The sequence below is a fragment of the Heliangelus exortis genome, chromosome 3 (assembly GCF_036169615.1).
Source record: "Heliangelus exortis chromosome 3, bHelExo1.hap1, whole genome shotgun sequence".
Taxonomy (NCBI): Eukaryota; Metazoa; Chordata; class Aves; order Apodiformes; family Trochilidae; genus Heliangelus; species Heliangelus exortis.
The window spans coordinates 73810019-73827062 of NC_092424.1; the positions used below are offsets into that span (position 1 = coordinate 73810019).

Consider the following 17044-nt stretch of genomic DNA (forward strand, 5'->3'; position numbering starts at 1 on the left):
AGCAATTCGGAGTCATTCTCCAGCCAAGCCTGTTCTTATTTTTGTGTCATCCAGACGTCAGACAAGACTTACTTCCTTAGATCTGATAGCTTTCCTGGCCACTGAGGATGATCCCAAACAATGGTTGAAGATGGATGAAAGAGAGGTAGAAGTATTTTACCTGCATTATTTGTGCTTTGCTTCAATTTTATTGGTTTGTCCAAGAAAAGAATGCATCTAAAATAAAAGAATAGATTGAGGGTAGATTTTGAAGCAGCTATGCATATGCTAAATTTCAATGTGTATTAAAATCTGTTGGCATCAAGACTACATAAGCATATTTGCAAGATATGAACTTGAGAACAAAAAACTCTTTTATCTTTGTTTTTCCTGCATATCTGTTATTAATGCTGGTTCCATTGTCCCTGACAACCTATATCACATGATACAAGTCTTTGATACAAAGATAAGACAAAGAAGAAAAGAGAAGTAGTGTTCTTCAAAGTTTACAGCTGGAATGTAAACTGAATTTCTTCCAGTGTTTTAGGGGCAAAATCATGCTTTTTATGAATCAATGTATAGAAGGTTATGTGTGTATGTATGTGTACATCTATGTACATATGCATACACATACACATCTCATTCATCTGCATTCATATTTACATAGATAGATACACTACAGAACCAATGGTTTGGGAATGGTTCAGTCTTGCATGCCACTTAAATAAATCAATGTTCTAAAAAATAAAATAACTTCTGACAATGTCTCTGCTATAAGAACCTAAACATTTCAAGATCATTCAGATTATTCAGATGTTATCAATGCTGAGTAAAGCTTAATTTTATTTTTTTTTACTATTTTTTTTCAAGCAATACAATCTTTAATTACATTTTCTTGTCTTGTTTCTAGAAAAAAATAATTTATTGCAGAACTTGAGCAGTGGTCAAATAATAAGCAACCATTCAATATTCTATCTGCTTTCTTCAAAATATACACTAGATTTTGTGTACTAGATTTTGTGTCAATTCTGCACCTGCTCTGAACACTGAATTATTATTTTATCTGGATTAATGGTCCTGATTATAGTATATCATTGCTTTGAAACAGTTGCTTTGGTTGATATTCAAGTTTCCTAGATTTTGGAAGTTAGCTTTCTCTAATGGTAGTAGAAATTCTGCATTGGAATCTCTGCCATAATATGGAGCCACAACACAACAAATTGTATGACTCATGAAAACAAGGTCTGAATTGGATATCACATGAATATTTATGTATCAACATTTGTATGAATAGTTATACAGCTGTATAACAAAATTATATGCCAGAAAGTATGGTTTTCTAGAAGAGTTTATTTGATTGTGTTTGCTCTTTGCTAAGAAATAAAGTGTGATTTTTCCGAGATACAGTATAACATCTGTATCCTTTCCCTTTGGGCTGTATTTTTAAAAGAGAAAATGGATGTCTCATCTGATAAACTACTAATACTAAAATGCATCTCAATTTGATGCTGGTTATCTAACTGTATAACCTCTATTTAATATTTTCTTGAGCATAACAGAAGTATTTCATATCAAAATTATTAGTGCATAGTAGTGAATTCTAGCACCTTGTGCCAGTTTACTGTAGTAATCTCCCCTACAATTAAATAAGCAACATGCAGCTTGCCCTCAGTGACTTGCTCATTATATTAATTCCTTCCTCATATCCTGTGAGCCACTACTGTTCTAGAAAGAACTGTAACTAAACCTTGCTTGGTTTGCTTCAAAACCTTCCTTTGTATTAGGAATGTTTTGAGTTTCACATATTTTAGAATATGCCTCTGAAGGTTTTGAAAGAGAAGCCAAGAAGGACAAGCAGACTTTTCTTTTATTAGATTTTTTAACATTTGCATATTATTTGTATCTTAATTCATAAGATTAAAGTTTGGACTATAATTTAGCTACTAAGTTACTTGGTTCTGATTACATAATTATATTACATAATTATAAAAGACTGAGGCTTAGGCCCTAAATTGTTATATCTTACCACTGTTATGCAGAACACTATTGTGTTTGAAGTACTCACAATTTCAAGTGGACTTTTCTTTAGGTAATCATGGGACCAGTGCATAGTTTTAAATGAACCTGATTAGCCTGAGTTTCATTTGACATTGAAGCAAAGGACAAAGCTATGGTTATGCTACATAAGTAGTGTATGTACTACTAAATTCTTTACCATAGCAATTGTTTTTTTACTTAAAAATTCTAACTTTAAGTTATATTAAAGTCAAGGTTGTTCTAGGTGAAATAGGCAAAATTCCCTCTGTATTGTTATAGCATTTTTAGGTTTTAAAAGTGGAACTAGTACACACGCTTACTTTATGGTAGGTATTCCCTATCTTTAGCACTTGCCCAGGTGGTTCAAGTGTTTCTCGATTCAATATGGGATAAAAATGGACCAGTTAGAAGAGACAAATTGTTGTTGCCTCAAAAGAAGTATTTGGTGGCCTATCAGTTTTTCATGTTTGCTTTTTGCCAGCCTGTGTTCCTTCACGGGAACTTGCAGACAAATTACTTGATCTTCAAAGTATTTGTAATTGTTAATTGTGAAATGTGTTGAAATATAAGATTTTTTTCATAAATGGGTGTATGCAAAGTTTACAAATTTACAATAGGCCCTGGCATTTTTCTTGATTCAGCTCTATTTTTATGACATTAACTTTGGCTGAGGTAAGATGTAGAGAATCTTTGAGAACTCATTGGTTAGTTTTGTGTAATGGTGTAATTGGTTTTGCTACATGATGGCCAAATGTTAGTCTGTTTATGTTAGCTTCCTAGTGGGTAGAGTTTATAAAGCTTCTTAAAATGCAATAAACATGCCATTACAACATCTAGAAGCCTGATATTGAGGTAGACATTGATTCTTGCATCCATTAAAATTGTTTTTTTCTCTGTTACCCTGTATGGCAGCTTTTCTGTGAGAGTAACTGGGAGATTCAGACCTTGTGGGAGAGAGAGACCAATGCTAGGTTTTTGATACCTGTTTATCAGCTGTGCCATCATCTTAGCTCTCCTCATCTTCTCTGTAGAGATTCTCCTTGTAGTGATAAATGGGACAAAAAGCCAAAACCAGGCTCCCATTTGGAGTGTGCGAAGGGTTCTGTTCAGAAAACTTCAGATTAGTTCACTTCACCAGTACTCTTGGATAACAGTCAAATCCACTGCCATCTTTGCCAACCAGTTCCAAATACCAAATTCAGGCAATATTTCAATCAGTTACATTTCAAAGGACATGACTGCTTCTGGAATGCATATTTGTATGTATAAATTATGTACAGAAATAACCTCCCAGCTGTTCTCACCAAGGTAGACAAGAGTACACCTTGGAGTCAGCAGTCAGATGTAACTGAATTATAGTCAAGAAGGGATTTTGTTCTACCTCAGTCTGCTGAAAATGTACATGACGTGCAGCTCTATCTGGTTTTGGAGATGGAACTTCCTCAATGGATTCCTTGAATTTCATGTCTGATGTATACTTCCCTGCTCATGCCCATGTTCCTACAGTATTCAGAAAGTTTAAAAGTATTCAGAAAGCTGAGCTTGTGGTCAGTCTTCATAAGACTGAACTGTACTTGATGAAAATTACTGTTTCTAGTACTGGTAAGTTCTCTGGTTCTACTGGACCTGTTGTTGCAGAACAATACTTAGATCTGTTCAATATCCAACATGGCCAACTGTCAGGCTGTGCTTTTTATGAAGAAATGACCACTCAGATACCTCATGTCTGAGCAAGGAAGCCCCCAATGATGTGGAAATACCCTAATTACTAATTTGTAGCTGATACTTCAAAGCTCATCCTTATATTTGCCAATTTCTATGCGTAGCACATGCAGAAGTTCTTCAGGATTTAAGGACTGCCATAGTTTGCTTAAAGTAGAATATGAGTGGGCAGTCTGGTGAAGGAGAAAGAATGGATACCTATTTCAGAGCCTTAGAGGTGGGCTTTTTTTTTCTTTTTCTGTAAGGTGCATTACTCACACACATTCCAAAATGGTCTTTTCTATCTCAGGATTTGCAGTCCCAGTTTATTTTTCACCAAAGAGTTATGAAGCAGTTGAAGCTGCCTTCCTTGCCACTTGCAGGGACTCTTCAATAGACACCACACTGTAGAGATCATCCTGGTTGTACTTGAGACACAGGTGCACCATGACAGAAATATGATTAGGCAGGGCATCTCAAAGAGAAGATTGCCTCTATAAATTGGGTACTTCTTTGGGTTCTTTTATTTTTCTTTGATGCTAATCTGCCAATGGAAATAGAAAACCTTATGCTTTTCCTGCTTTTTTGTGTAATCACGAGATGATTTTTAAATATAAACTTTCTAGCTAAAATTCTAATTTGGAGCTTTCAGCCAGGACTGTCACATTCAAGCCTGTGACCCATTACTTATCTTGTTAAAAGGGAGAACAGCTCAGATTATCCTTTTGGAAACAGACAGTGCCACCAGTCTGTGGTGGTAAGCTTGGGTAAGATCAGTTGTACTGCTCTACATTAGGAGCTGACTACAGAGGAACAAGTCCTCCCCTTTCAGAAATTGCATCTGTGGTGGCAGCAGATGTTGCAATCTTTTTACAAGATGATTTATTAGAATGAAGTTTTCACTTTATTTATTTTTCTCTAATGTTTTAACTGCTTTTTGTTTTTAATATAAAACAAAACTACAAAGTAGTATTTATTGTTTATTGTTTGAAGTCAGAATGCACTTCTCACCAGAAGACAAGCAGGGTGTTATTTGGCTGTTGGTTTTTTTAAAGAAATTTATTCCCTGGTCAGATATTATGCAGATATTTGCATGTTTTAAAATATATTTACAGTGCAAGGACAGGGAAGAAAAGTACCCATGTACACAGTTTTAACTTTAACCATTGTGATTTTTTGCATTCTACTTTGTGCATCATTTTACTATCTGCATCCTGTTAAGACTGTTCTTTCTGAAACCTCTAGAAATAACTAAAATCTTCTAGCATAGACATCCCTACTGTAATATTCAATAGCATCCATACCAGGTGATTGCCTGTTTCCATGGAATTCAAAGGAACTTGAATGACAGGCATTCATTGGCTCTGAAAGAATGAATCAGGCCCAAACTGATTTTGTTGTTTTAGAGATGTAAGTGTATAAACATGTGTCAGCTAACAATGGATTTATGTATGTGTTTGTACACTGTGTGGAAGTGTGTATAGACATATGCATGAAAGTGAATTCAATTTTACCATATAGCTCTGTTTTACATTGCTAAGAAAACCAAACACACATACACACCCCCCCCAAAAAAAAACCACCAAAAAGATCTCCAAGAATTGTTGGAAAGATGAAAGATGAGTTTTCCATCTCTAACTTTAAATCAAACAACCTATTATCTCCGTGCTATTGTTCTGAGGTAATGCTGTGCTATAAAACATCAATAGAAGAACCTGGTCTGTGTCATGAATAGGTATATTGCTGTCTTTTAGATGAGATTTTTGGTGTTAAATGTGTATGTTTTAATAAAATATCTCAACTGCTTGAATCATATTTTTAAATGTTTCTTGAATAAGCTTATTTGAGGTGGTTCAGACATCTTGTTTGTATGGGAGAGTTCTGGAGTACAAGAATATCAACTCTTCATCAGAAATAATTTTATAAAATTACACTTTTTTTGCCTTTAAAGATCAGGAAGGATACCCAAGATTTATTTCTAAGTGTCTCACTCATTATGAAAGTTCAGCTTCCTTCTACAAGATGTTGCTTTTATGACACAAAAGTGTGTCATAAAAAATTAACATTTAGTTATAACAAGGAGAAGCTTTTATTTCACTTAACATCTGTAGCAGATGTGAAATATGTAATTATTTTTGTAAAAGACTTCATAACTTTCACGATTCTTTTGTTTGGCACATCTTTCTTCTATTGGGCATTTTAGACAATTGATAAGCATTATTCAGTGGCATATGGTCTGAGTCTGACGTGCTTTGAAAAGAGTACAGGGTACTAATAATGAGGATTCTGTGAAAATGGGAAAACCAGCACAACAGATATGCTTTGAGAAAGTATGGGTTTTTAGCATCTTGAAACAATATATCACACTCAAAGGGACAGAATTGGGCTGCACAATCTGTTAGCTCATTCTTGTCCAATCTGGTCTCCTCCTTTCTTTTGGAGCCAGCATTGTCATCAACTTGCTGAATTATACTCTGACTGGAATGTATTTCAGGCACAGGGTAATGTATCTACTTAAATGGAATCCTATCTTTCTACAAAAGCTTTTTAAGTATAATAAATTTAAAATATAAAAAAGTTCTATTAGCTTAAAGTAAATGGTTCAACAGTTTACATATGTGCAGGAACAAAGAAAATTACTACTTACTACGTTGAGAAAAATCTAGCTTGTTCAGAGATCAGAATATAAAAGGCAGAATTAAACTTTATTTTTTATAATAAATATTTTGCAACACTACTAGAGTCCCAAATTGGTTTTCAAAGGTTTTTTATTAAACGGTGGATTCCTAATCAATCTAATGTTAGGAAAGCACAGGAGGTACTTTTTGTTCATCAAAAGATCTGTGAAGGACAGCCCGCTGGGCCCAGTCCTGCCTTCAATTAAGTTCCCTGCATCGGTGTTGTATGGGATTTTTAATGTCAGTACCATGTATATTTCCTTGTATTATTTTTAATATTTAGTAAATACACTAAATATAGTATATTTAATATAGATATAAAACCTATTTTCTTCACCTTTTTCTGAGCTAATATTACAGTTGTTTCCAGAAAGGTAAATAGTAATGAAATTATAATGATGCAGAACATTAGATTTGTTTAATAGTCATGGTGCTGTGTCTGTCTCTGCTTAATGAACCTATTAATCGTGCCATTATCTCTTATTAGAAATGGATGATATTCTTGAACTATACTGACGTAAGATTACTATATTTTAAAATAAATGGTCATGAGAATTTTAAGCCTTGGATTGTGCTATGGTTAAAATAGTTGTGTTTATTACATTGATTTATGTGAAAGTAAGGGGTCAGCTAAAAATGACTAGGATTCCCTGCTGCTAAAATGACAGGATAGTAGTACATGTGCCAGCTCTCCTGCTAAGGGTTCTTTAGTTTTCCTGTGGTAAATTACAGTGCTTTGCAGGTATGACTAACAGCACCACAGGCCACTGCTGTAATACAAGTCAGAGGGGAGGAAAAAAAATCACCAGCACTGATTGTAAAAGCAAGAAGAACATCTTTGAATGAATTCCCAGCAGTGTGAATTTAGGATGTCTTATGCTGGCAACTGCATGGCAAAAAGGTTTAGCTCAGGTTCTATACTGAAAATGTAAAGCTGCATGTGCAGTAGAAGCAGTTAATCACTACAGACTAATCCAAATCAGCTAATTTGATCCTTCTACTCTTCTAGAGGAAAAGGAAGTTTACATTCATTATTTTCCCGGTACTAAATTCTGCTCACGTGAATAATGAAATAAATGTCATTGGAACTGGCTTGTTCCCTTATATTAAAGGCATAACTACCATAATGTGATGATTCTCTGTGGGGAGGAGAAAAATTAATTTAGCAAGATATTATCTTTCGTCAATTTTTGAATGCATAAATTGAGTAGAATGTAAATGCATTAATTTTTTTCATTTATTTTTCTGATACTTACCAGGGCTATTTTCTACTTTTTCATCTCAATTCCCTGTCAGACATATATGTATGATTATTATTTCTCAAAGTGTTTATCAAAGCATAAGGAGCCTGTTCACTGCCAGTACCACTTCATAAATCCATAGCACAAAAAGCATTAATAGGTTCAAAATTAAATTTAGTAATGTGTGTTGATGATCATAACTGTGAAGAAAACAGTATACAGGTTCTCATGTTATTGAGCTATTTTTTCTTAGAATTGAAAATCTTAAAGATGGGTCATAATTCATGTTGTCTGCACTGCAGTCACATGTCTACATAGAGAAATCAAAGGTTTGCTGATTGTATCTAGATAGATAAACTTTATCCTTTAACATATCCTCCTTTCATTCAGTTCTTTACTCTCTTCTACTTATCTACCCCTCTTCTTGTTTCCCTTTCCTAAAAAGACTTATCCCAACTTCACTTATCAATTGATTTCTTTTTTCTTTCGTCTTTCTTTCCTTTTAGTGTTTCCTACTCCCTGTCACTCTTCTGTAAGCATCCTTTTCTTTTATACGTGGCAGCTCAGTTTATATAATCAACCTTCCATGTCTTTTCATATAGAAAACTCTCAGGAGCATCAAGGCCACTGTTTTGTGAGGAAAATAACGTTTAGGAGCTTCCATTGACAGATTAAATGGATTGGACCAAGACAAAACTGGAAAAATCTTTTTTTAACTGGGTTCTCTGTTACTTCCATCAGTTCTGGTTCTGTTAGTCAATACTACTTCAACATACAGACTTTTTAAAATGCCTTGGAATTTAATCTTCCTGACAAAATTGCTTGATTTACAAAATCTATATTGTTCATTTGAGGGGTTTGTTTTTGTTTTGTTTTGTTTTTTTAATCCTGAATATGGACTATTATATTTTCTGGGTTTTTTCTACTTTTTAAGGATTTTTTTTTTTTTATAACAATATTGGCAAATGTTACTTGTATTTAGATACACGAATAATTTTATTAGCATTAAGGTCTGAGAACTATAAGACCCAGAAAACATTTAGGGAAGTTCTGAACTTTGCAAGTGCAACACCTCAGAATTCCTAAGTGGAAATAGAGGTGTAACTGCATTCATGCAGGTATTATATCAGTACTAGGAGATACTCAGTCCGAGATGAGACTGAATATTCATTCCAAATTGTTCAGTTACTCTGTGTAATTTGTTTTGCACTACTAGTTTTTGTCCAAATTTGGCTATCCCTTCTACTTTAACCATAAATTATGCTGTCCATAAGTATGCAATATCATCATACCACTGCTGGTGGCACCAGGAAACCACTAATAAGAGATTAGGTTTGAAAGTTACTGGCTATAATTTTATTAAAATTACATAAAATAATGTGAAATAAAATAGAAATTTAAGAAAACAGTCTTTGGAAATAAAATAGCAGGAGGAACATTGAGGGGTAAAATCACTAAACAAGACTGAAGTTACAAAGCTCTTGTTCATTATTAGTGAGGGGCTTTTCATAGAGGTTATCTTCAGAATTAAAAGAACTTATTTTGGAATTTACTACGTGAAAACATAGGCAAGAAATATAGCTAAAATGATAGTAGTCAAAATGGCTCCAAGTAGTCATTGACATGAGATTTGAAAAAAATAGTAATAAAAAATAGCTTTTTGTCTGGACTCCTGAAAGTTTTGAATTAAGACACTAATTATATGTTGGATTTCACTACAGGGTTTGAGTCTGTAAACTATAAACTAAAAAAAAATTTCAAATTAATTTGCATTTCAGCATGTGAATAGGAAAATTTCGATTAATAATTTCAGAATTGTCAAACTGAAGAACCGTGTCTGTATTTTCATAGCATTAGAGAGAGGCTAATTTATTTTTCATGGCTGTTACTGTTATTGGTTTCAGGGATTTGCTGTGTTTTTATACCAGTTCTAATCCCTTTGATACTAGAGGTTGCATTAAACAAACACAGAGCAGAATGCACAGCATTTGCCAGACCTGTCAAGATATTTTCAGTATTTTCATTTCTTTATCTGTGCTACTTAGTGTGCCGATAAAGTCACATAAATTTTGCTTTTTTTTTTAGATTAAAACCACACTGTTCAATGTCTGAAGACTTTTTTCCTGTTTTCATTAACAGCCTTGAGCAAATTATTGTTGCTATAAAAAAATGTAATAATTACCCGTGAAGTGTAGAATTTCTAAGCAATACATTTTAAAATATGCAACTTATCTTTCTCTTACAGATGAATGACATCATAGCAACAGTTAAAGATTCAAATCTGAAGCTGACACTTGCTTTTGGAATAGGCATGCACCATGCAGGTCTGCATGAAAGAGACAGGAAAACTGTAGAAGAATTGTTTGTGAACTGCAAAATCCAGGTACATTTGCTCCTTGAATCCTGCCGTAATGAGTTTTACATGGAATTTTAAAAGTTAGCTTTTTGTTACATATACCTCATTAATCTTTCCTTCTGTTTTAGGTTCTTATTGCCACAAGCACATTAGCTTGGGGTGTAAATTTTCCAGCTCATTTAGTAATTGTTAAAGGAACAGAATACTATGATGGAAAAACAAGACGTTACGTGGATTATCCCATTACAGGTACTCACATAAATTATGGAAATGCTTATATGCTGAAATTTATTTCCAGCATATGCAAATTATCTGAATTACTTAGTAACTGATCACTGAAAAGACACAGAGTGCTGAGGGAATGGTTTCTTTGTTTAACAGAAGAGAACTCTTAAGACTATATAATAATGTAATGTTTCTGTTTGACGAATCTTTTTCTCTGGCTGAATTCCTTTAATGTGTATCATCCAAAATAGACAGTGAACAAAATTACAAGGACAATACAAAGGCATATTTAGCTACCTAGTTAATTTTATAAAAGAAAGTTTTCATGGATAAAATATTTTTTTTCATTTTAAAAATCTTTTTTTTACATAGAAACAGTAAACCTAGCCATGGTTTGAAATGCAACAGTTGAATCACACATGAATGAGAACATGTTTACAGATAGTCACTTGACAGTAAACGAAAAACCCTAAGTAGTCTAGTATCTTCAGTGATATAAGTGATACTTCAAGTAAGTGATACTTCAAAAATAAGCAGCTAAATTAAATATTTGAATTTCTGGCTTGATACACGCTTTTATTGCTTTCTGGCTCCAGTAAACTCTGTTTTTCATAAACTGCTTTGCAGTGTTTTCAACAAGCTTAAGAAAGTGAACCATAGAAGAACTGCATTCAGTGTTCAAGCAGGGAGAATATTTGTCTGGATGGTACTAAGCTTGAAGAATGAGGACAAGCTAAATTTATTCCAGGTTTCCTGTTCTGTTTTCCCTTTCTCTTTTTGCAACAGAAAGTTTATTATTAAATAATAAATAATCCTATCCTATGCCAGAGATTTATATACCTAAGGACAATCTAAATGTTACTTGTAATGTAAGCAGAGAGCTTGCATCTTTTTAACCACACACTGCCTTTTCAGCAAGAGAAGCTCACTAATGAAAAGAAGAGCTCAAACTGAAAATACTACAGGGGTTACTTCTCTAAATAATCCATCATAAAGCTTAATTTAGTGGTTAGTGGTCTGCAGGAAACTTGGGATGAATTTCCAGACAACCTCTCTTGTTCAAAGATTCTGGAATGACCTGGGAGTTTAGCCATGTACCCTTGCATTTTGTGACTGACTTAGGCTGATGTAAACTTAGTTACAAAGAGTCTCCGCAGGGTAGTATCTCGCTCGCCCTGACTGGAGAAGTAGTGACAACTGGCTTCATTACTCAAAGAGGAAAAATGCTGAGGAAAGAAATCAGCTGAAGTTTTCAATTCTATGTTGAATTTGTGAAACTGTCAGAGAGAAGTAGGAGAGAAAATAATATATTCAATAGAAATCAGAAACTTGGTTGGCATTGAAAAGTGTTTGGACATTGAAATCTTTTGGACAAGTACCCATAAAAGCTGTAGGGAGTGCTTGTATTTTCACTATTGCCTTTTTTTGAATTCAGGTGACTGACCTTGGGGGTTGTTTAATACTTGACTTTTCAATAACACTTGAGGGCTGGGGGTGGATGGAATACCACCATCTGTGATGGAAGCATTTAGATCTTGTTGTCTGCACTGCAACAGAAAATGCAGATTCCTTACTTTATGAAGAAACATGTGGTGCTGTTTGCATAGAGCATTTTTATTTTTAACTTTCTAGAGAAAATGAATGCATCTGGAAGTTCTGTGGATAGGTAGTACAGTTTTGCAGCAGCAATAAAGTGAAAATGTAATGAGTTTCTTTCTGAAATACTTCCAAAATTGTACAGTACTGTCTTTAATGCTGCCCTCAAGTTATACCTTCACTGTTCCATCATGGTATAACTTGGTTTCTCCCTGCTGAAGTTACCTTTCTGTATCGGGGATGCATTTGGCTCCAAGGAAGCTGCTAAGGGCAGAATGAATCATTCTGAAGTGTTCAGAAATTTCAAAATAAGTAGAAATGCGTCTTTGAGCGAAGTCAGAAGTTTTGAGGAGGACCTTTTCTCAGTTGCCAGACATTTAGTCAGCCACTTGGATCATATTTAACTTTTCAGGAGTATAGTCCAGTGGCTGAAAGCAGCCAAGCAACTTGTAGTCAATTAAAAAAATATTTCGTTTGGATAATTACAGAGTGGAAATTGGCAAAAATAATTTCCTGGTGCTTTTTGGTAAATCTGTTTCCTATATGGTATTATGTAGAATCTAATTCACCACTTTAGAATAGCAAGAAGTTGTTTCATCACCCTCCTGTGCACATGCCTACTCAGAAGCATCATATTCAAACTGGTTCCATTTTATGTTTTCGTGTCACTCCTAAATTAATCAAAGATCTAAATTGATAAAAACCATTGCTGGCTTTGTAGCTCTTGGATAAGCAAGTGAAAATATGTTACTAAAACCTGTTTATCATCTTTGGGCTGGATTGTCCATTACAGCATGCCATTCTACACATAAGGCTTTTCCTTCCCCAGCTGACCATTTGGCCAAAGTCTATAGATTCTGAAGCCAAAAAAATTGCATTTCAAAATGCTAGGTACTGCAAGCCACATGTTGTGCAGGGCAGATAAAGCTCACAGAGAATACACAGACCATAAAAAGCTTTAAAATAAAGATGGAAAACTTACTCATGAATTTCTTTCCATTGTTTCTTCAAAGCTGGAGACACCAAAAAAGGAAACAGAACTCTCTGTTAAGCAATGCAAAATAATCTATTCAGTGCACTTCTCAGATTATGAGGAGACAGAGACCGTTGATAAGCATACTTATCTTGGTTCCTGGGTAGCAATTTGAGCAGGTTTTCTATAAACTAATATTTTCAGTGTTTACAGAAATCTTTAAAATAGTATTTGCAAGTGATGATGCGTAGAATTGTAAAGGTAAACTTTAACAGTATCTCCTATATCGTGATCTGAAATCGGGACAACATATGATACATGAAACCATCTCTACTCCAGTGCTAATAACTAATATAGCTTGTCCTGAAATTTAAGTGGGAAAGCTCATAGCTGTCAGTAAGTAGAATTTGCCTTTGACTTTTTTCCTCTAAAATGCTCAAAACCTAGGAAATCACATATAGCAGAACAGCTTATACAAGGAACTTAGTATTGTTTAGTACTTGAAAATTAGGAAATAATAGACAGTTCCCATTTTATGATTCATGCGTTCACTTACTCATAGTCTTTAATTACATATGATCAAGTGAGTGATGTATTTGGAATGGAAGAATAGAGGAAATTTCTGTTAGATTTAAGCTTGGATTCTATTGCCATGGGTGGTCTTGAAGTACACCAGAAAGAAGTTCATCGTAAATTTATCTGAGATGGGGAAAAGAGTTGAATGTGTCAAACCAATAGGGCATACGAGTCCAGAGAAATCCAGAAATCCCGTATTGTACATTATACAGACCTAAATGCATTTATTTATACATTCATATTCATGCATTTTACATACATGTAAATATACATACAATCTGCATTATTGTCTTCTTGGCAGATGTCCTTCAGATGATGGGACGTGCTGGCAGACCCCAGTTTGATGACCAAGGAAAAGCTGTAATTCTAGTTCATGATATTAAGAAAGACTTCTACAAAAAATTCCTTTATGAACCTTTCCCAGTGGAATCAAGGTAAAGATACAGCAATCAGAAAAGCTGATAAAACTATAAGCAATACTGCAAATGAGGACTAGATAAAAATGAAACAAAATTCCTATGCTGAATATCTCCTAAATATTGCTGTCCTAGAGGGAAATAATTTTTAAAAAAAACTGTCCATCTTTAGGCAGAACAAACTTCCATAAGTTCAGAAGCATTGTTGAGCTCTTTAGTCCATTCCCAGATAATACTACAAATACTTCTCTTGCTTCATAGATATTTGAATGAGCACAAACTGGTCTTCAAGACCAGTGTGTAGGACAAGTATCCATGATCCTCAGGCCCCTCTCTGAAATTCTGTGACAAATTCTTACTTCTTAATTCCTGTCCTCTGTCTGTAGCCAGGAAATATGTAGGAGCTTGGGAATGCTATCAACCTGTGAACTGTAGTTGAAATGGGCTGGTGTATTTGAAGGTTAATTTCTGTGATGCACGGACAGACATATAATTTTTCCAAACAAAAAATGTGGAGACAAGGACTTAATTTCCTTAGGAAACCACATTGCTCTTTTTTTTTTAACAAATACATTTCACTTATCACAAAAAGCTAAAGTTACGGGCTAAAGTTAAAGGCTAAGTTCACAAAAATCTTCAAAATAATAAATCAATATTCTATCAAAATTTATTATTATTTTATCAATAATCAAACAAAAGAGCAGTGTGATTAAAATGTTGATGTCCAGACTGTATGGCACTGGCATAAACTATGAAATATCTCAATTCATTGGTTGTTAAGTAGTGTTTCTAAGTAAAAAAATTATATCTTCAATATAACAGAAAGAATCATGCCTTGTTTCTGTTTGGAATACTGTAAATATTCAGTGTTTGTAGTAGCTCATTCTGTGTGTATATATTTCCTTTGTAGTTTGATACATTCCATCTTTTACACTAAAGAAAGACTATTCAATAGATTTTCAAATGAAGATTCACTGATTAATAGCAATCCCTTTAAGTTCTATGTAGGTTGTGATCCAATTAACTTACAGCTGTCTCGGTCTCTTTTATGATCAAGTAGTTGAAGTAAGAGGCTTCATAGCTTCAAAGAGAAACTGTTTGGGGGTTCTTGAAGGGATTTTAGTTTTAGAATGCTTTCCTCATCTCTGTCACCAAAAAGCAGATTTATCAGCTTTGTATGCTGTTTAAAATTTGTAAAATTAAAAATCGTATTTTTTTTTAATTGACATTTTCCCTAAAAGCCATTGTCTGTGTTTTAATTGTAAGAGTTAAGTATGCAACTCGTATGACAGCTCTTGTGCTCTCACTGATATGAAATATATCGCATGAGAAGTGAAAGAGAAAGCACTCTTCACTGTGGAATAGGGATTGAATTATCTGCCCAGTTTCTGCTCCGCAGTATGGGAAGAAAATCTGCAGTTCCTACCTTCAGAAGCATGCCATAAGTGGTATAGAATAGTTAAAAAGCTACTCATACCAAATTATTCCTTACTTTTAGCAACTGGGAAAGAACAGTAAGAAAAGAAAAAGGATTATTATGCAAGAGAATTAGATTGATCCTTAAAAGATATTTGCCTTTCCCTGACTGAACTCTAGCCAGGCATGATCTCATTGGATACCCTAATGGAGGTCTTTGTTCCATTTAATGACACTAAATAGTATCTTCCTTTGTAAGAATAATTTTAAACTGCTTTCTTTCTTCTGTGGTTTTGAGTTTAGTTTTTTCTGGGTAAAAGTAGCTGCTTGCTTTTGGGGGGTTGGTTTTTTTGTTGGTTTTTTTTGGTTGTTTTTTTTTTTTTTTTTGTTAAATTGGATGAAGATGAGGCAAAATCTGGGGGAAGGAGTTTTGATGTAATTTTAATGGCTCTCAAGTATTTGTCAAGTATTAGCTAAACTATTGCCACTGTTTCATTTCCTGTTTGTCTTTCCATATGATTCTCTATTGGATTAAAACAGCATGATCATATGGTCAACACACAGTATTCAGAAGTTACTACTGAGTAGCTTCATCTGAATACATTCCATGAATGACTCAAACTTGTGCATTCTTGGTCCAATCAAAAAATAATTTGAGCTTCATTCCACTATCATGTAAAAAAGTTGACTGACCTTGCAATTACATTCCCCCTTTTTCCTCTCTTCTCTTTTAGCAGCAGATAAATATATAGTATTTTCAGATTAAAAGTAATACGCCTTTTATTCTACAATAATTGAACAATTCTACAAAATATATTACCAGTCTTTCTGATTGTAAAGTCAGCTCAATCCTCTTGTTTTCTGCTCTTCAGCCTCTTAGAAGTGCTGTCTGACCACTTGAATGCTGAAATTGCTGCTGGAACTATTACTTCTAAGCAGGATGCAATGGATTATATCACCTGGACTTATTTCTTCCGTCGACTTATAATGAACCCAACGTGAGTATAAAATACAAATGCAATTTAATCTAAAGGTAATTTGAGGGTAGAGTTGATCCAAAGGTGATCCTGCTGCTATAAAGTCTAGAATGCTTAACACTCTCCAGTGTAGGAGCATTACTGGCCCACACATGGAATAAAACTTGTGTGCACGTTTTTTTAATACTTTTTACTTTAAATATAAATGCAATTCTTGGCAGATAATTTTACTGTTCAGTGACAACTATAAAATAGCCTTATTGAGAGGGCTACATCAGCATCCTTAAAATAAAACTCCAGATTATCACATTCCTTTAGGTACTGTATTTATTATGTATTACTTTTTTTTTAGCTACCATATTGATATGTTCTGCCCAGTTTTCTGTAGAAAACCTATTAAGACCTGGATTTTCCTAATAAATGAGAGAATAGCTATCAGCTGTTTCTCTGTGATAACGTTTACTTTCATTAGAGTATCTTCATGAAACCATGTGTGCAATATTTTCAATGAATGTTGTCATCCTGTGTAGCTCCAGCTGGTATGCAGATCATTCTGAGCTGTTCCAGCAATGTAGCCTGCCCTTGCCACAACATTGTTTTGGGTAAATGGTGTGTTACCTATCACATAATCATTCAGCCACCAAAAAAAAAAATGTGCCAAATAAAGAATTAGACATTTATAAGCCTAAATGTTTCTTGATGTACTCCAGATTGTTTTGTTTCTGAAATAATGTTAATTTCCTTAAGATTTGGCTGGGTGTGTGAATTTTCAGCCGGGCTCTTCATGGGCAGCTGTTGATGGGTGCCTGAAGGTGATTAAATAGTTTCCTTTAATTATTTTTTAGTCTTCATTAGTTTTGAATTCAGCCCTAT

The 17044-nt window shown here is 34.2% G+C and overlaps 1 protein-coding gene across 1 annotated transcript in view; it reads left to right on the forward strand.

Annotated features, from left to right (window-relative positions):
* Window positions 1–17044, forward strand: part of ASCC3 (activating signal cointegrator 1 complex subunit 3) — a 249995-nt gene that overhangs the window by 184259 nt on the left and 48692 nt on the right. Inside the window, exons 30-34 of the mRNA XM_071741267.1 lie at window positions 3–145; window positions 9882–10019; window positions 10121–10241; window positions 13664–13796; window positions 16067–16192. Of these exons, the coding sequence (XP_071597368.1) occupies window positions 3–145; window positions 9882–10019; window positions 10121–10241; window positions 13664–13796; window positions 16067–16192 (661 nt within the window). The remainder of the gene's footprint in view (window positions 1–2; window positions 146–9881; window positions 10020–10120; window positions 10242–13663; window positions 13797–16066; window positions 16193–17044) is intronic.